We start from the raw sequence: 20,945 nt of genomic DNA, 5'->3' as shown, positions 1-20,945 counted from the left end.
CGTCGTCATTCTAAAGTGTGGCTTTCTACCAAGGACATTCCTCTCCGCTCCATTTCAAATAAACTCGCACCTAAATTCATTGGCCCGTTCTCTGTCACCAAAAGCATTAGTCCGGTGATAGTCCGCCTCAGTCTTCCTCCAGTGTACAGGAGGATTCATCCCGTCTTTCATGTATCTAGAATTAAGCCCGTATTTTTTGCTCGCATTAATCCGCCAGTCCCGGTACACCCCCCAACCCCCCCCCCCCCCCCCCCCCCCCCCGCCGCGTCTCGTAGACGGGGAACCCACTTATTCGGTCAATCGTGTTGAACGCCAGGAGGCGTTCCTAGGGAAGGGGGTACTGTAACGGTTGGTAAATCCTATGTCTTCTTCTTGTCTCGTGTTTCTGTTGTTGTATGTGTGTGCACTGATTAGTGGGGCGTGGCCGCTCATCAGCGCTCGTCAGCAATCACTCATTACCCCATCACCAGCTGCAGTCTATCAATCCATGTGTATATATTCTCATCAACTTCTCATCTCCCTTGTCAGATCGTTGTTTGTGGTTCCCGGTGTGTGTGTTCCAGTGTCGTTCAGTCTTGTGCCTTTCCTGTTCCGGTTCTTGTTCTGTGGATTATTGGATTTCTGTTCGTCGTTGGAGTCACTTCACCACCACCACTGCACGCTGCACTTGTCACGTCTGACCATCGGAGTCCCTGCGCCACTAACCTGTCGCTCAGGATTTTGGACTGCCTATCAGTATCATCATTTAATAAAGAGTTTAACTGCATTTGCTTCCGTCTGATCTATCATGACAGTGAGGTCTTGAGAGTTCTGGGTTGGGTTTTCAATTAGGGATATCTCTGCATTTTTCTGGATTCAGGGTTTTCATATGTCTTGTATGGAGGAGAAGCTTCCGTCTTGAGGCTCTGTCGTAGGGCCCAAATCGGCATGATGGTTGGCCTTCTGCAAATTTCTCTCATCTCCAGACATGATCTCTGAAGCTTGACCATAGTGACCATCAGGTTTTTTTGTCAAAACCACTTACCTTCTCCACTGATTACTCCATTTTGCGGAGCAGCCAGCTCTAGGAAGAATCCTGGTTCCACCTTTCTTCCATCTAATAATCATAGAGGCCATGGTGTTCTTGGATGGCATTAATGATACAGAATTAGTTTTTCTAGCCTTCCACAGATCCAGTTGATCTTTGTTGTAAGCTGTATTGATGAAAGAGAGAAAATCGATTTAATGCAGATGCATTTTTGATTAAGGAAAGGATAAGGCCACAGTTTGGCAAAAGCTTAGTCTTTTAGGGACTTCTGCTACTGTACCAGTTAGGAGACGGACACACAAGAAAATTAGCATTTAAAAGACGTCTAATAGCCGTCCAAACACAGCCCAGACGTCTAGGCTAAAACAAGACTGAATTTGGGCTGTCAGTAAAAATTTAATAGACCTCTAACCATAGCCAAAGAATAAACTAGTCATCAATTAGATAACATGTCAAAGAAACTAAACTGAACACCTTGTAATCACTGTTGACTTTGCTTACATTATGGAATACCATACATCTCGGAACTTATTTTGGCAAAATTGACTTGTAACTAAATTGCAACTAAATTGATCATGTTCAGAGATCAGTGTTATTTTGGCTAGAAGTGGGTTACTCCTAGCAGGACTATATCGGGTCTATAGTTAACTAAGACTGTGAAATGATGGCTAATGCTTGCTGGGAAGGATGGTAATGATCCCAACAGCAGGACTTTATTTAGAAACAGGTAAGTGAACTTAACTGAGTAAAGTCGCAGAAGACACAGGGAAACAATGCAGAGAAGAAGTATTAGAGAAGATTACTGGAAGAGAATGGCTGGAAGAAGACAAGGCTCAATGGAGTTGACAACTAAGAACTACTTGGACATCCCAAGCTTGTCTAGACAATGAGTGTGTGTGTGTGTGGTAATAATGCTCTTATATTTTGTCCTTAAAGATCTTTCCTCTGGGCCCTATCCCTAAACATGGACGGTAGGATTGATACGGTATTGTTCAGGGAATTGTAAAAGGTAAGTGACTGGGTTGGCCAGAGCTGCAGTAAAGGAGTGAGGTAGTCTGCCTTTACTTGAACAGGTGTTTGAATCTCATACTGTATGTCCACTTGAAGAATTGCTGTGGCGTACACTGGTGAAAGCCCCCCAAGGGCTAAAGAGTGTAGCAAGGTGTCAGGGTTCTGTCACTTCTGTCTAGTTTATTTCTTGGTTTTGTGACAAAGTCCTGACACTCCTGCTTTGTTTTGTCTGTGTGCCTTGTTTCACGTGCCTTCCTGTCATTTTGTGTAGTGTGTACCACACAGCTTGTGTTTTACACTGGCTGTGTGCTTTCATGATGTTGTTTTGTGTGAAAAAGTGGCTTATGAGTGTTCTCATTAGCTGCATGTTCATGTCTCGTTTTGTGTTAGCACATGGCTCATGAATTGTTTTACTGGTCATGTGCTTGTATTTTAGTCATGTTTGGTGTGAGCACATGGCTTGTCATGTATGTTAGCTTTCCCTTGTTAGCTGATTATTGATTAATTTGTCCCACCTGTCCTCCCTCGTTACCTGCTTTGTTTGCTCTCCCTGTGTTTACGGTCCTGTGCTGGTTCGTCGTTGTAACTCTACCCTGTTATGGTCCTCCTGTCTGTTGTCAAGTCAGTGTTGTTTTCCCACTTGGGGTAGTTTTTGTTTGTTTTATTTTTTATAAAAGCCTTCATTCTTCTGTGATTGAGTCCTCGCCTCATCTTCTCAATCCCAAACCCTGACACAAGGTTAGTTGTTAGTTGTTCAGGGAAGGAGGTGGGAACTGACAAATGTCTATTAATCGGATCTACTTCTGTGAGACTCGAGTTACCATGGCTCTCGGTCTCATCCTGGTTGCCACAAAGGCTGCATTTACACTGCAAGTATTAATGCACAGATCCGATCTTTTGACCATATCCGATTTTTTTTTTTTTTTTTTGGCCTGCCTGTTTACATTAATTGTTGACAGGACTGGTATCAGATTTCTGTGTTTACATTAATGCCAAAATGATTTTCAGTGATCTTTTTACTACGCACATGGTAGACCCTGGTTTTGAATGGCCGTGCTATTACAATTATTTACGTAACTCATGTCGGGTGATCATGATTATTTGCCAGCATGGACAAGATAACAGCTGTCATCCGGTGATAACGCAGGTGGCGCTTATTAGCAATCTCTCCGCCGGCCTCGCTAGTTCCCATGGATCTCGGCCTCTTCCTGCTTGCCACAAAGAGTAGTAGACCCATTGTGCTCTCCTCGATAGGAAGGGTACTAATACTCATGCCCAGTCATCCTCTTCCCAACCCTTCTGTTCAGCTACTACCTCAAATGTGTGGCAAAACGCCTCCACATCAGCCTGGTTTCCCAAAGCCAACTATGTTGCAAGTTGCATATAGTTACTAATAGAGTTCAGTGGAAATTGCAATCATAGTTGGCTAACGATGATTTTTGGAAACACACCCCTGGCCAGTAAGCTTATTCAGGAGGTCTGTCCTATCCTGGCGACTGGCGTACAGCCGCAACTGCTTCTTGAGTTTATGCTGGCAGAGGAAAAAATGGCTAGACGCAGCACCAGGATTTGACTGACCCTCTTTTGGCGTTAAACGACTGTCAGGATTTACTAAAGACACACAGTAAAAAAATATCACTGAAAAGTAGATGGGGTAATTTTTGCGGTTGACCTTATTGCATAAGCATTTGTAGGAGTTTCCCTGTCAGACGCTAAATTTATGGGAGGCGAGTATTTAAATGAATCATGCAAGGTGATTTACTAAGGTTTGCACTATTTAATTTACTGGCATTTGCGCCATTGTTTTATGCCCAAAAAGCACGTCTTAAAATAATTTGCGCTGCTCTTGGTAGATTGTGTTGCTCATTATGGAAATGATCCGGCTGATACATCACACACTGATCTTTCCACTAATATCTGTGTTTTTTTTTGTTTTTTTATGTGTTGTGCTCTCACACTGATTTGCCCTGTTTAGTAATTCTGGCCCCTAATCTGCTAAATGCGACTATAAGGCATGAAAATATTGTAAAATTAACATAATGATTTTCTAATCATTACACGCTACAGAAAGTTTAAAATGTAAAAAAGCATTATAGGACCCCTTTAAATGTGTTGGTAAGCTAAACTCGGTCACTGCAGAAATGGCGAGCACACATTTGACTGTGTCAACACAACTAACCACCTCACCTCAGCACATGCACATGCATCTATTTGCTCTTTCACCACTGAACTTATCAGGAAAGCTCTTATTAAAAAATTTCTAGACTTGTTGCTTTTGATCTAGGAGGAGCTTTCATTTACAAGAAAAACTACACGCCTCCGACAGAAATGCTGATCAGGCATGTGACTGTTTTGGATCAAGTTATGACAAGTTTAATTCTCTCAAGCTATTTTTGAGCAAGTCAGCGGAGTAGTTTATCCTCTACTGTATAGGTTCATTGCAACTGTTAATGTCTCAAGCATTTCAAGACATTCATCATCACAACTGAGGCGGCAAGTTGTTGTTTTGGTCTAAGATTACCTGGGTTCATTTCTGCAATTATGTCTTCCCCTGGTAAAACAGGGGCTATTTCAAGAAGACTTTCACGAACAAAAAGCAAGAAAAAACATTTTGTGCATCAAAAAGTGGAGATATTCTGGGCCAGCGACCCCGTCCTGACTGTGTTTATGTGGGGCATCAATCACACGGTATGTTATTACTGACCTTCTTTATTATGATTTTTTTTTCTATTTTTCTATTTATTTTCCTGTAACGCTTTAAAATTATATGTTGCCCTATTGCTATAGTATGATGTATATTGTTTATTTTTGTTATGTGCTTGGGAGAATGGCTGGCATTAATGCATATAAAAAACAACATTATACAATAATAATAAAAAAATCAATCTTGCTTTAATTTTTAACCTTCCTGCATTTAACCTTTACAGATAAATGACCTATTTCAAGTGCCAATGCCAGTAATGCTACTTCCAGATGACTTCAAAGCCAACATAAAAATGAAAGTCAACAACCATTTATTCAACAAGTATGTTCTATCGAACACACTCTGCAACAAATACTTACTAAAACTCAACAGAAATATTTTTTGACTGACTGATGAATAGCCAATGTCAATTTTAGTAGGCTACATTTGAATATTTGGACTTTAGGATAGTTTGAGAAGACATCATAAGGTTGCATATATAGCGTATATAAATATATACACATACAAATAAAGTGCTAATTTTCACCTCCTATCTGTTCCTTTAGTTTTGATGGAGACTTAAATTTAACTTAAATTCCTCTTCTTTAAAAGAGATACAAGTGATACAAATATTGATATCTAGAAAATACTTTTTCTCATTGTCACAGTTTTAGACTATTTTGTGCATAATGAACTGCACAAAGCTTTTGTAAAACTCATAATCCGCTGTGGTATGGAGACAGGGTTGTTTTTTGGTGTTGGTGGGGGTTGCTGGCAAACAGTCCAGACTTGTGACCTCAATGCAATGCAACCTTAGACACAGTTCTTATGATTAAATGCAATCACCACAATTGTCAAGCAAAAACCAAACAAGAAAAAATATTGTTTATTCATACACAAATGCATGCACTAGAATATTAAATGAAATAGATTAATGAAATAAGAGTAATTATTATTATTACAGAGCAGAATAATCATTATCAAGTCTTTTTTATTTGTAGCAATTTTCACCATTCATGTTGTTTGTTTAAAGAAATTGTGCCTTAATGTCGTGAAGCCCAGGTAAGCAAAAAAATGAATAAAGATTGTCCATTAACGTTTAGGTAGTGAAGAGGAAAAAGTATGTTTTTAGTATGTTAGTAAAGCAATGCTTGAACTGTAAGGATAATGGTTAAATATATATTCATTAGTCATCCTCATTTATATAGCGCTTTTAACAATGTAGATTGTTTCAAAGCAGCTTTACAGAGATAAACATATAATTTAAGGTAACAGAGATTGGTTTGGTTTTATAGTGGTTTGGTTTTATTAGTAGTTCCTTGTTTTAGTTATTTAAGGAAAGAGAGTTTATTAAAGGTGCTCTTACACTGTTAAAATCCACAATGTTATTTATTTATGTCTATATATTTAGGGAAAACCTCCCTGGACATTTTAAGTTTAAGGAGTACTGCCCACTTGTGTTCCGGTATCTGAGAGAGAGATTTGGAGTTGAACATCAAGATTATCAGGTATGACATTTCTGTATAGTTTAAAACTGGAAGCATAAAAGGCTGAATGCGCCCTGTGTCAGTTTTTTGTAGCATAGTTCTCAACTGTACTTTAAAAAGTTACATATCAGTCACAATCATGATTAAACGTCACAACTGTTCCAGACAATATTTTGTAGTGAGCCTCTCTTTTTCATTATTTGCATAGATCAGGTCAGGCCTATTTTACGGAAGAGCACGTGTGCTCAACTTCATTTGAATGGTGCCCATCATTTGCTTTTATGTTTGCATGAGGCACTTTCCAATGTAGTATTCTGTATATGTGTGCTTTTAACCTTTAAAATATGCCAATTCTTTACATGACAGTAGAGTTCCCTTTCCCATACAGAAATGTAATATATGTAAATATATGTAATTTACATATATAATGTCAGTGCCCATGTATGTCTGCTGCCTATATGAGAATGTATGCAAAATTCATATATATAAAAGACATAGACATATATGAAACATATATTTTAAAATATAGCAAAAATGGCCGTTTTCATGTAAGTGCCATATATTTTACAGTATATGGACATAAATGTTAAATATATGTAAGACGCATATATGTATATATGCATATATGTACTTATTTCAATGCATCAGTATCACATGCATGTATGTTTACATACATTTATTAAATATGTGGGAAACAAATATCTATGTCACATATTTATACTTAATGTTGTCCATATATGCGAGAAACCACAACTATACTGTAATATATGCAGATATATGGTATCATATATGGATGAACTCAAATATTTTCTTCACATGTTTGGACACATAAATGTTCATATATGTGGCAGGCATTTATTGTGTTCTCAGATAAGTCAAATAAATGTATAGATATATGTCATGCTATTTAAAATATAAGTACATATATGGCCATATATTACATTTTTGTATGGGTTCAAGGGAACTCAAGTTGCATCGAGACACGGTGGGAACGCCCCTGCTTGATTGTGTCGTGAAGCACGTGTATAATCAGTCCAATGGTGTGACGAGACGTCATAAACCAGCGAACTATAAAGGACACCTGAAAACAGACCATGCTTCGTTCTGTGCCTTCAGCAACCATTCTCTGTATACTGTCTCTGTCTATTTAGTGTTGTCTGTCATTGCAAGCACAATATTCACAAGAGAAACAAATATATATATATATATATATATATATATATATATATATATAATATTATGCAGAGCAAGCACAATTTTAAGTGGTGTGCTGTTCCCTGCCCTCGTTTTATCCCGGGTACACACACAAGCTTTGTGTTGCTTGTTTGGAAGTGGAGCATGCCCAGACAGTTCTCGAGGGCTTTTCTTTGAGCATTGCGAGAAGCTGTCTGTGAGGACGCTCCGCTCCCGCCGGGCGTTCTTCGAGGAGGACGGTTTGGTGCACGCTCCCCACGGTGCGGGTCCCGCTGCTGCGTAGGCACAGCGGCGACGCACATCTTGGGGCTCGCAAATGGATCTGACAGCGAGGTTTGAGACGGGCCCAGGCCTATCTCAGCCTTCACCAGCCAGATCCAGTGTCCTATCTCAGGGAGAAGCGCGTGCTGCAGTTTCTTCTCCACGGGCCAGTTCTGAGGAACTGGATGTCATCAGCATTGATGCAGGGGATTTTGAGAATTCGCCATCTCATACCCCTGCTGATGAGGAGCTTATGGAGGTTGTGACTCAATATAGATTGGCCAGCAGAGAAACATAATGAAGATTGGCCAGCTGAGAAACATGATGAATATTAAAAGAAAAGTTTGCTAGATGAGAGATACTTACCATCTAGGTCACAGCTACCAATTCGGGGTTTGACGTTTTTTCACGACCTCCACACGGATCGTCGAGGTCGTGGAAGACACCGGTATCATATTGTGTTTTTAATCCACAAACATCTAACTATAGCAATGTTATGGTTTGTGGAAAGCGGGTCAGGCTGCGGCATGCTTGCATACCATGTCAATTTTGCAAGCATAACAGGCTGATCTACTAAGGGACATGGATGATTGTGAGGAAGTCAGTGCTGACGCAATTCCAGAATTGCGTCGCGCAACAGATCTGTCTCTCCTGGTCACCAAGGAGATGGCCAAATCAATAGGCCGTTCTATGGCAGCCTTGGTGGCCACGGAACGACACTTATGGCTGAATTGGTCCGATATTAAGGATAGAGACAGATCTGTTCTTTTGGACGCTACGCTTTCGCCATCGAGTCTATTCGGCGACGCTATAAACACTGTTGTCGATTAGATTTCAGGAGACGAAAAAACAATCAGTGGCGTTCCAGAAGTTTCCTCCTCGCCGATCTAATGTCTCTGAGACTCTTGGGCGGGGGCAGTCTCGGCCGTCTACAAGCTCCTCGCAGCACAGAGTGCAGCAGAAACAAAGCGTCGCAACTCTGGCTGCTCCACAATCAGGGGCGTCTGGGTGGCGGTCGCAGTCGAAACCGGTTAGAAGCAGGCAATATCTGAGGACTGTCATCGTCTCTAAAAATGCTTCGATAAAGAAGAAGTCCTGATGCCGAGGCTATCAGGCTTCTGAGGGTTTCGAGAAACCATTTCTCTGCGCCCTCTGGGGGGCGACTCTCTGAGGAGTGTCGCAGCACTGCCAGTTCGGTTTTTCCTCACGATTCACCGTTTCAGGGCACTGAGGTGTCAGCGTTCCCAAACGATCCTCCGAGGAGGGACGTAAAGCAGTCAGTTCCGTTATTCCCTGCCTGTTCACCGCTTCAGGTTGCTGAGGTGTCTGCACATCTCAACGATCCTCCGAGGAGGGTCGTAGAACAGTCAGTTCAGTTGTTCCCTGCTGGTTTGCCATTATAGGGCACTGAAGTGGCTGTTCGACCAAATCAAGAGACCAGTCTCGAGAGACTGGTTCCCTTAGTAGAATTTCTGGCAGCGTGGAAACTACTGCCAAATATATCTCATTGGGTCCTGCATACAACAGAAAAGGGATACAGAATTCAGTTCGGTTCTCGTCCGCCCAGATATCTAGGGGTCCTCCCTATGGTGGTGGAACCCGAGCAAGCTCTGGTTTTGGAGCAGGAAGTACAGACTTGTTGTTGCAAACAATTTTCCATCACTGAATAAGAGACAAACATGTACCAATTGTCTTTAAAGATTATTTATTCCCTTGCAAGGAAAGGTCAACAGTCATACAAAGTGCCTGCAGAGTGTGCCTTCCTTCCTTATCGTCCTGACTCCCCCCTAAGGTTATTTCTCTAAGCCAAATGAAGATATGTCTTAACATAACTAACTTCGCTCGATTTGCTTATCATATGCTACCCTTGTAGAGGAGGCCCTCTGTCTCGGTCCTACATTAGTCACACATTTGCACGTATACGAAAGTCACACATATAGAACATATTAAATTTCGGTAACGCTTCCTTTTACAGTACTGTTCCCCATGTACATACTATGTACTTATTATAGTAATTACAATAACTGGGTAATAACTAGGTACTAACCCTAAACCTACACCTAAATCTAACCTTAACCCATGTACTTACCTTCTATTACCCAGTACTTTCTTAGGTAAGTACACGTAAGTTAACGCACTGTTAAATTAAGCATTATTACCCAGTACTTTCTTAGGTAAGTACACTGTAAGTACACGTAAGTTAACGTACTGTGAAAGGAAGCATTTCCTAAATTTCTCCGACAATTCCCCTCTTTTTATCATTCATTGATAATTAAAATAATAAGACAGCAAATTTAAGTCATTACATCACACTTATACTGATTTTCATATGATCACTCTCTTAAACTTGTGAAATAAGATTTGGAAAGGGTAAAAAGCTTAGGCTGTTTTTGTGGAGATAGTCCAAAGTATTAGCAAGCAAGTAAAGACTATATCTGAAGCCGGGCTAAATGAATAAACGCTGTTATTGCACTACTGACCTAGATCAGACCCTCAGTCACCTCAGTATAAACAAGAAATAGTGTATAGTTTTAAGTAGGAAAAACACATCAATTTCACATCTCTTGGTTGTTTCATCAGACTATAAAAATACAAAGAATAAAAGTAGAATAAAATCCCGCATTTCAAACCCTCTCTTTGTACGCCATCTCGTAGCACGGATTACCGCTGTTTGTAACCCTCTTTACATATCAAACATTCTCAGAGAGAAAAGAAAGCATACCTCATTTTAACACATTGCACAGTAGCTCTCGCTACTTGTATCATATTTTTGTTCATCATCATCCGGATAGACTGTCATTTTTACCAAATGAACAGACATTCCAGCTTTAAACAGTCTCTGTACTGAGCTGGAAACACAAGTTATAATGCATGGAAAACAACAATATTGATAATCCTATCGCTGAAATTGGTAGTACAGTTTGCAAACAGTACCCCCAATCACCCAAAGATTAACCAATCTTATCCATTCACCATCAATCCATGCCCATCTCCATATATCACCTCCATTTTGCTAACCATATTTTGTTACCTTTTAATTCAATCAGGTAATATTTTACTTAATAAACTCTATTTAACACCATTTAATAAAATCTATATATTTTATATTTAACCAATATAGTTGTTCAAAATTAACTCTGTTTCCATTACGGACTGTGTTTTTTTGCTTATTATACAGATTTTCCATGATTAGCCAGATTTTCTTTCTTACCCTTACTGGAAAGTCTAATCAAGTTTACATTTTTTACATTTTATTCATTTAGCGGACGCTTTTATCCAAAGCGACTTACAATTGCTATATATGTCAGAGTATATATGTCAGAGGTCGCACGCCTCTGGAGCAACTAGGGGTTAAGTGTCTTGCTCAGGGACACATTGGTGTCTCACAGTGGATTCGAACCTGGGTCTCTCACACCAAAGGCATGTGTCTTATCCACTGCGCCATTACCACCACCACACACCTGGAGGAAGATGCACCAACTAATGGGTTGAGTTTAGCAAAAGAATCTGTTTTGTGATGATTGAAGTTTCTTCAATAATGCCAATAATTTACCTGAAATATTTTCTAATCAATCAGTAACCAATCAAATCATTGGATCTATATCAATCCTAAGCCCTATTTTGATTCAATCAAATAAAATCATCACAAAACAGATTCTTTTGCTAAACTCAGCCCATTAGTTGTTGCATCTTCCTCCAGGTGTGTTGATCATCTCGTTTGCCCCATGGACATCCCGTCTTCACCAGGGTGACTCTTTGCGAGTTATTGCAATGGTCTTTCCCTCGTTGGCAAGGGAAGCTGTTACTAGCACGAGCCCTTGGATCCAGGTGTCAGACTCTCCGACCATTTTCTGATCATTAAGATTTTTCCCTTAGATCACAACCGCACCCGCATTTTGTTAGTGACCGCTTGTCTATCCGATCGTCACTTTTGGTGTGACCTGTGGAATTTTCACCATTTGTTTACATTAGGCCAATTCAATTTTGTTTCTTCTCATTTTACAAATCATCTCATCACTAACTAATTTCTTGCTCTTAATAGCACTCAGAGTCCTTAAAATAAAACAACAATAAATCTAATAATTGTACGTAGTGTTAGTGCCACCTATGGCCTAATAGTCCTAGGAAAGCAACTATCTGTCATTTTACATTGCAGTCATTTAAATGTTAGTACAGTATTTATTATAGCTGTGTGTCATAATACAGTAGTGAAATATGGTAGCCTACTTTTGTGTATATGGGGAAAAGGTAGAGGAATTACTATGATCAAAATACATTTTCGACCCTTCTTTAGCAAGCTAAATATTTTATGACCATATATTTTGTCATATATTTTACATTACGTTATAAATGTAAATATATTGCACACTTATCATATATTTTTGTTATATTTGAGAATATATTTCAAATATATTTAAATATAAGTGAACAACAATGCAAATATATTTCAATGTATTTGGAATATATGCCACATATATTTTTGACACTATAAAATATATTTAAATATATTTATTTTGTGTATGGGTTCATTATTCACTTGATTTTAGAAAAGTCAGCTGGGTTGTTTTGGTTCATTATCATTATTTTGTTCAAGCTTCTGTTTGGACCAGTGACCGGAAGACCCATAGAAAGTAAAAGAAATGGACACAGCGACCCCCTTGATTTCAACGGAGAAAACTGTAGCCCGATTAGAGCACTCACATCCTGATGGCTGAGCGACTGCACAGGCTCAAACTGAGCTTGACGACAGTCTGACAGTTGTAAATCTTCAAGTAGTTGTGCCAAGACAAATCTGAATCACCTAATTCCTCAAACACGTTGTTGAAATATTTTTGTCCTGTTGCTTTTATGGGCTCTCTATCTATGGGCTTCTCCATTGACTTTATGCCTCTATGTCCCCCCGATTGCCTCATAGACAGTAAAAGATTGCCTATGAGCTTCTCCTCCTGTCTATACGGTAATTTCTCTATTGTGCGACAGAGTCGCGTGGCTATGACGCAATCGTTAGCTTATTTTTACAAAAACGGCTTCTACGGGGCCATAACGTAAGATACAAAGTAATGGAGCCTTTTATACATCGTGGTGTTTCTTTAGAAATAAATAATGGACAAATGAAGTCTTTGGACACCTCAGATGTAAAGTTATTCGCTGTCAAAGTGATGCCAAAATGAATGGGAGTCAATGTAATGCTAACAGCAGGTGAAGTTCTGCTACAATGGCGGCTCCCGCGAGGCTTCAGTTTCTGGCTGATGGATTACACCCTTGGGAAGACCAAACTCGCTCAAGAGACTGTGTCAACAACAAGAGGAGAAGGAAATGGCGACAACACTGCCTGCGTTAGAAACAGGTAAGATGTATTTTAGGAAAATGGTAAATAAAAAAAATAATACTAATAATAAAATAAAGCAGTGAAATTTCAAAACATCTCCACATAACACAAGGGGAATATATATATATATATATATATATATATATATATATATATATATATATATATATATATATATAATGACCAGGATGACAGTAAAGATTTGCTCCAAACAAATTAAGTGTAGCCTTCTTACAACCCTTATTTATATAGATTTATATTTCCTATTTATTTTATCACTATTATTAATTATTTCTCTCTTTTTTTGTGACCTATTTAGATTCAAGCTAATGCTTTTAACTCTTACTCTAGTAATATATAAATATACAATTTATTTTTACCTATTTATTCGAATTGTTTCTAATTGGCTTATTATATGTAGAGAATACATTTTTTTTATTTGAAACAATTCTTCTAAATGATAACCCTTTAAATTACCCTTTTTACTCTCGTTCTCCCGGAAAAAATAAATAAATATATATATATATATATATATATATATATATATATATATATATAAAACCAATAATTAAAAGAAATAAAATACAATAGAATTTGAAAGTAGAAAAACAACAGTAGGGAAAATAAAATCACAATAAATCAAATTTACTGCTCAAACAGCAGTCTCAATATGAATTAGGTTTTACTAAATCTCAGTTCCAGCTCACTGCTGCTTACACGAGATCCTTCTTCCGCAATTTAGTTCTGATCAACACAGTACAGTCAGAAAGGGAGGGAAAACATGTGCACAATCCTACCACCCCGTTCATTCCTTGATCCACAAAACTCGGTCCTTATATAGGCATGGCTCGCCAGTTTCTGCTTGCAATAGTTTTTCCCCCGATGTGAAGCAGGGACAATACGTCCAGTGACAAGGAATGTGCAGCATTCGACTCAGAAAATGATGAAAAATAGAAAAGACAAAAAACGGAAAAAAGGAAAGAAAGAAAAGACCCAACCAAGAGAACTCAATTTTTCAATTATGAAGTTAAGGCAAAACTCCCAACTTTAGGCCCGTATTCTCTGCAACATTCGTGTAATCAATCACACATTCACCCGTAATCATTGACCGATGAAACCCAATATACACTTCCTTATCAAAGTCTCTCTCTGTTATTTCTCTGATACAACTGTTAGCAGGGGTGGTAAGTAACGAAGTAGAAATACTTCGTTACTTTTACTTAAGTATTTTTTTCGGGGATCTGTACTTTACTTGAGTTTTTTTATTCTACTTTTACTCTTACTCCACTACAATATTGAAGACAAAGTTTACTTTTTACTCAGTTACATTTCCCCATTCCTGCTCCAAGTATTTAATACACTGGCTTTCCAAACCAATGAAAAACTTGGTTTTATTTTGAAAAAAAGAATGCGCAAGCTCTTTGCCAGCATATGCTCACATAGCAGTCAGTTCGCCATTGTGGAAGATGACCGCAGAAACAGGTGAAGGTGCAGCTCTGCCCAGCAATGACCCAGAGATTCCCGCTTACACTGTATCTTGCAGATCTTCTGTTTGATGCAGCTAATGTTATGGAACATGTCTATTGCAGAGCTGCCAACTCTCACTCATTCAGACTCACGCAATTGACACTTTCCACACGCTCTCACGACACACATCCATTTTCTCACGCAGAGAGATTTTCTCAAGCGAAGCAAAGAGGACACTGACACTGACACCGACAGACAAGACAGATTAGGTTACTTTTGATATGGAACAAATTATCAGCTCTCAGATTCTGTCAATTTTATTATGAAATTCAAACAATAAATACCGTGTTGAGGCTTTTAAATGTGATGTGACAGATAGCTAGCGCCTGCTATGGGGTGCCGTTAATCTCTTTACTGCTAGTTAATTGTAAATAAACACAAATGAACAATAATAGGTAGCCTATGTTGAAAGATACAGTACAACTTACCAAAATGTATATACCTTATACATAATATCAATAAATCAGTGTTTTTCAACTGCGGATTGATGTCAATAAAACAGCTGGAGAACAATGTCACATAACGTTACATTTACCTCAGGAAAAAAAAACAACATTTAATGACCATAGTATGTTAGTTGGCTAGAAAAATTAGTATTTAATAATATATGTAATATTAGTATAAATTAGTATTTTGTTAAATGTGCATTATATATTTATTATATTTTTACTTATATCATTAAAATATTATAAAGTTGTTATTATAATAAAAATCACATGTATTTTTAACATATAATAATACCAGCTGACAAGGCTCTCTGTAGCCTATGTTTACAGAATTAGGTGAGATTTTCTTAATTTAAAAATTAACATGCATCTACTGTACCAAATATTTATCAAAATGAATCTATTGAATCAAGATCGGAATCAAACCACAATAATTGAATTGAAATTGTAAAATTTGTATCAAAGAATGGCCTACCAGTCATTGCACCATAATATGCTGTCACTAAACTTAATGAAATTGTTTAGAATTGATGCAAGGTGCTTCATTGTCTCTTATGATTGCAAATCTAACAAATTCTTAATTGCAGTATCTAATAATTTGTTCAATTAAAACAGATCAATTGTTTTGGGAGTGATATGCAATGTTTAATTATTGATATTTACAGTTTGAATATTTACTTTTTACTTTCGGTACTTAAGTACGTTTTAAATCGGATACTTTTGTACTTTTACTCAAGTGATGTTTGAATGGAGGACTTTCTACTTTTACTGGAGTCATTTTTTATTTAGGTATATATACTTTTACTCGAGTATAATTTTTGAGTACTTTTACCACCCCTGACTGTTAATTTGTTCGTTCTAATTCTATTTTTTCTTCTCTTTTTAGGATCGTGCCAGCTGCTTCTCTATCTTGCAAGGAGTGTTGCATCATCTGTGTCCTGGCTCCACCCATTAGGGCGGGTATAACTCCCTGATCGTCTATTTGGACCAATCTTAATCTTATTAAATTGAATAACTTTTCTAAATGATTTTTAATTTATGCATTTTCTTATTTTTCTCTTCACCGATATTTAATAAAATAACTGTTTTACATATTCATGAGTATTAGTCTTTTTTTTCTTCCTTACATCAACAGGATTTCTTTAGTGACTTGGGTTACACCTGCTTTAGCAGGCCGATAACAGAAAGACAGAGTACCTTCCTCCACTCAAACAGTCTCTCTATCTCTATCTCTCTCTCTCTCTCTCTCTCTCTCTCTCTCTCTCTATGCACAAATAATATTTTCAACAGCCTCCTATATTTATATTCCTGTAATTTATACAGAATGTAATTTTAAATTCATCTTTAGTCACCACCATGTCTGACGACCTTCAGTAATTAAAACTATCTTATAGACATATTAGTGCAATATCAACACTTCAATAAATTTTGTCTTGCCAATAAGTCAACCAACCTCATGTTCCTGATAAAATTAAGAAGTTTTGTTACTGGCTCCACAACAAATAATGACAATCCCCTCATGGTCTCAGCTGGCTTTTGAAAGCCCATTCCCATTAGCTCTTAATCTATAATTTTCTTCTCTTCAGGGTGTTGTCCCCTGGCATAGTTGCAGACACTTGTCACAATGAAAAAAAAGCCATACAATGAATGCGGTTTCTGGTGAGTGGTATAGGGAACTTCACATGGTGTTGTGGGAACAGCTCTCAATGCAACAGTGTTGCGCTGATGAGATGCTGGGTGAAGGAGAACCGCTCCTCGGCATGGGTCAGGATAGTATCACATACCTGTAAAAGATTCATCAGCTTAAATTTGCAATAAAGCTATTTTAATGAAAGTGATTCTGACTGAACGAGTCAAGTATGATTACTAAAGGTTTTAACACCATTATTCCTAATTGCACTTTACACTATGTTTACTTCTCACTAACTCCCAATTGGTTTCCGTTACAAAACGAGGTTTAATTTCAATATATAAAACCACATATTTTCTGTCACATGTGAGGATTCCTTACGCACTGAATTTCTTTCCAATGAAAACTGCTATTATTTTGCTGCTTGTGACTGCTTTTTCATAAACCTGGAATCTACTGAGCTAACAATAATAAGGATGCAAATATAAATTGCAGACCACCTGCTCCATCAATCGATCAGTCAGATGTGGCAATATGCCACCCTTAAGGTTTTTTTTATTACGTAGCTACTTGCCACCACAGGCCAAAAAATCTTTGTAGAGGAAACACTGACTGTTACATCTCAACTGACCTCAGTAGCCAGCCTTTGTTGTTCTCCTGTTCCCAGTATCCTCCGTCGCTTTATAGGCTGCTGCTGGTCCAATGCACCGTCCCCACACAGAGAGGGAATAGAGGCCCTGGTCAAAAAAATAAAGTTTAAGTTGATTACCTGTCATCAGACTTCTTTACTCCCACACGTGCACATCCGTCTCGACTCGTATACACACATAAGGACTATGTCTAGCCCTGTGAGGTAGGCTACATAATTACATTTCTATCATTGTTCTACTATATTTATGAGCTGGATGCATTCTGATGTGCATTTTTCCTGTGTAATAGTCTAAATGACAATAAAGTTAATCTTTAATAACAACTAGGCCTCTTCTAGAAATTGACCTGGTGGACACCAGAATAAGCCTGTTGTTAGAAACTGTGTTTGATAACTACTTTACCTACATTATTATCCAAATCTAATGGTCTCTTTGCTTTTAAAATACTAAAACACATATAATTGTAATGGGCTCTATGATAATCATCCACTTGGATGACTAGGCACATTTAGACACAGCTGGAAATAAGCAAAACACATTTCTAAAAACAAAAGATTTATCAGCCAATAGAAAATACAGTTATTTACCTGATCGTTTGCATGCTGTCTGTGAACCTCTGGACAAGTGCTTTAATGAAGACAGGGTCGATGTTCCTTTTCTGCAGATGGTTGAACAGCATGTCCACGTGTGACATGATCTTGTGGAACAGTGCCAGAAAAAAACAGTAAGCCTCTTCTTCAAGCATCCTCACAAAGCCCCCATCCTCTCGGACAGTAAGGGGATCAAAGTTTCCATTGTCTCTGATGGTCTGAAAACACTTTAGGAGGTCATCCTTGTGTTCATTCACTGTGTTTACAGTGCGACTGTGGAAGTTCCAGCGTGCTGTAGAGGCTCTGGGAAGTCTATGGGCAACCACTTGGTCAAGCACGGTGGTTCGCTTGGGTGACCTGGAGAAGAATGCAGAAAATCCAGCAAGATCCAAGAAAAAAGTGCTGATTTTGTTGATGTGTGACGTTGCCTGCTGCATGATGAGATTCAGCTGATGCGCATAGCAGTGGACATAATGAGCATTTTCGTAGACATCCATTACCTTGCGCTGCACTCTGCCGGTGGCTCCCCTCATTACATTAGCTCCGTCATAAGCTTGGCCGATAAGTTTGGCTTTTTGTCCATCTGGAAGTATGATGCTTAGCCTCTCCAGAAGCGCTGTAGTGATGGTGTCTGCGGTGGCATTCTGTATCGTAATGAACTCGAAAAAACGCTCTTGGATGTTGTTGTTGCCGTCGATGTAACGTAGCACAAGCACCAGCTGGCAGTGGGTGGAAATGTCAGTCGTCTCACCGGCTTGTATGGCGATGAAATCCGTGTGCTTTACTTCCTCCAGAATGTAATCCTTCAGCACTGACAGCATGCAGTCTAATAGCTCGTTTTGAATGGTCTTAGACGTACCTTTAAAAACGGTGGCTGTCTTAAGGTGCTCCTCCAGCACGCCGTCGAGTGAGGCAACGAAGTCCACCAGTCCCCTGAAAATGCCGGGATTGTTCGAGGTGTCAGTCTCATCATGCCCACGCAAGGCCAGCTCGAAAGCCCCACAAAACTTCACACAGTCGATTATTTTGGATAACATATGCCGATTTTTATCCACCTCCTCGTTGTGTTTCTTCACCGCAACCCTGTGGCCTTCGTCAAGCTGCGTTGCGATGTTAACTCTTCCCAGTATAGCTAGTTTAACGGAATAATACATGTGTACCTTGGTGTTCTCGTGTTTCATTATCTTCTCAGACAGGTGCTTCATATCCCTCACTCCGGTAACGGTCCATGCTGGATCTGTCCCCAAAGTTTAAAAAAGTAAGCACGGATAGCAAAATAAGGCATTAGCATGGCCACAGTCAGCCAGCCAGGCCTTTCTAGTATACCAGCTACGAGAGAAGCCTCTCACGTACTGCTTCCCTTTATCGCTAGCCTGCTGTCTGATAGAGATATCAGGTTGATCTGGGCCCAGCTCTTTCACAAGGAGTTTATTTGCCTCTCAAGTTCTCCTCTCAAGCGGATCTTGAAGGAGATATTGTACCGAGTTAGAGTTGGGAGTCATTTTGTTCGCAAAACCAGCGCTGTCAGGCATGGGAAATCCCCTTAACCATTGAAAGGATATTGAAACTGATTTTTTCCCATTATTATATATGATTGACCTGAAGAATGAAAGTTGTATTATATACTTGTGCTTAATTAAGCCTGCTAAAATGCATTGTATGAGCTTCTGTTATTGTACATTCTATTGCTCTATCATTTATCTTTCATTGAATAGCACAGCACATATTTAGACTAGAGCAGCTCCAGAGGGGTCAGTGGATTAGACACCAGTGAAATATCAATTATTTAATCCAATTTTGATACTGCAACAAAAACTTCCAGTCTAATTAATGTGAATTTAAACCATTATTAAAGGTAAGCAGTCAGCAACAAAAATAAGAGCAAATAATCAACTCACAAATAAATACAATAGAACAAAGAAAGGCTACAAAAGAAATAAACAGTGTTTTTAGAGTTTTTTGAGTAGATCTAACAGGTACAGAGATTTGATAAAGTAATCAAATGTGAAAAAAGTGCATATTCATTACTGAATAAATTAAATATAGATGGATCTTTTTTTAAAGTTGAAAAGGGTAGCCTATTTAGTCAAGAACAGTAAGTAATTTATTTGTCCATTGTTTGATTAACATTAAAACAGCAGTGGGTTTGTTAAACTGCTGCCCCTTTAAGTCCGAATGCACGGACCCAATTTGAACATGGCTATGTTCACTTGAGATATAACCTATGATATAACTGACTTTGTTTACTAGGACACTAGATGGGCGTTTTTACATAATTTTGTGTGAATTCGTCTGTACAAGTGAAAGACGTGAAAGACAATTTAATTCAGTATTCGCACGCGGAGATGCTGGTTTGCGGTGCGCGCGCTGATGTTTGCGTTCATGGAACTTCTTGATTGCAAACATCCAGTAATAATGTAGGGAATAACTCGTTATACATAAATCAGGTAACAGTTCATGTTTTACTTTACTTACATATACGATTTAGTTTTCATCCAAATAACACGTGCTGAGTGAACGATCAGCAATCAAGAGCATTCAACAGAACTGCGCTCTCTCTCGTCAGTTAACGTTAATAATAAGCTACAAGGGGGGGTGCACGGGCACAAAAATTCAAGGAAGTGGTGGATCTCTCTGATTCCTTTCTAGTCCCTGACACTACCCCATATGAGTATTCGCTCATCCAAGAGCTTTCGCCTGATCCCAGTTCAGAGTCAAAAAAACCCTTAAAAATGGGTCGAGAACATTTGATAACTGCTCAGAGAGAAGACCCAACGCTAGCTAAGTGTGTTAAAGCTGCAGATCTTGGGGAAGCGCCTTATTCTGGGGTTATGTATTTCTGGGATCATGGACTACTGATGCGTAGATGGAAACCAGACGAAGATGATGAGAATTGTCAGGTGGTCCAGCAAATTGTGTTGCCTTCTGGCTATCGCCTGCATGTGTTGAAGCTGGCTCATGAACACGTAATGTCTGGTAATCTAGGAGTGACGAAGACATACTATCGAGTTTCCAGATACTTCAACTGGCCTGGTATACAGTCTGCTGTGTCTGCCTTTTGAAAAGCTTGCAAAGTTTGCCAACTCACAGGAAATCCAAACCAAAGAGTT

At 38.7% G+C, this 20,945-nt stretch overlaps 1 protein-coding gene across 2 annotated transcripts in view; it reads left to right on the top strand.

Annotated features, from left to right (window-relative positions):
• Nucleotides 1–2,456: 2,456 nt before the first annotated feature.
• Nucleotides 2,457–20,945, top strand: part of pip4k2cb (phosphatidylinositol-5-phosphate 4-kinase, type II, gamma b) — a 44,996-nt gene continuing 26,507 nt past the window's right edge. Inside the window, exons 1-4 of one of the 2 annotated variants that reach the window (XM_077204429.1) lie at nucleotides 2,457–2,776; nucleotides 4,602–4,726; nucleotides 4,966–5,063; nucleotides 6,133–6,229. In XM_077204429.1, the coding sequence (XP_077060544.1) occupies nucleotides 4,706–4,726; nucleotides 4,966–5,063; nucleotides 6,133–6,229 (216 nt within the window). In that variant the 5' untranslated portion in view covers nucleotides 2,457–2,776; nucleotides 4,602–4,705. Of the gene's footprint in view, nucleotides 2,777–4,407; nucleotides 4,727–4,965; nucleotides 5,064–6,132; nucleotides 6,230–20,945 lie in introns of those variants that run through there. The other variant, XM_077204428.1, reaches the window with a different exon arrangement.

The sequence above is a fragment of the Siphateles boraxobius genome, unplaced genomic scaffold, assembly GCF_051911475.1.
Source record: "Siphateles boraxobius isolate OS27281-9 unplaced genomic scaffold, OSU_SipBor_1 5, whole genome shotgun sequence".
NCBI classification, from domain to species: domain Eukaryota; kingdom Metazoa; phylum Chordata; class Actinopteri; order Cypriniformes; family Leuciscidae; genus Siphateles; species Siphateles boraxobius.
Note: the sequence above shows the minus strand (reverse complement) of the source record. Positions and strands in the feature narration are given on the sequence as shown.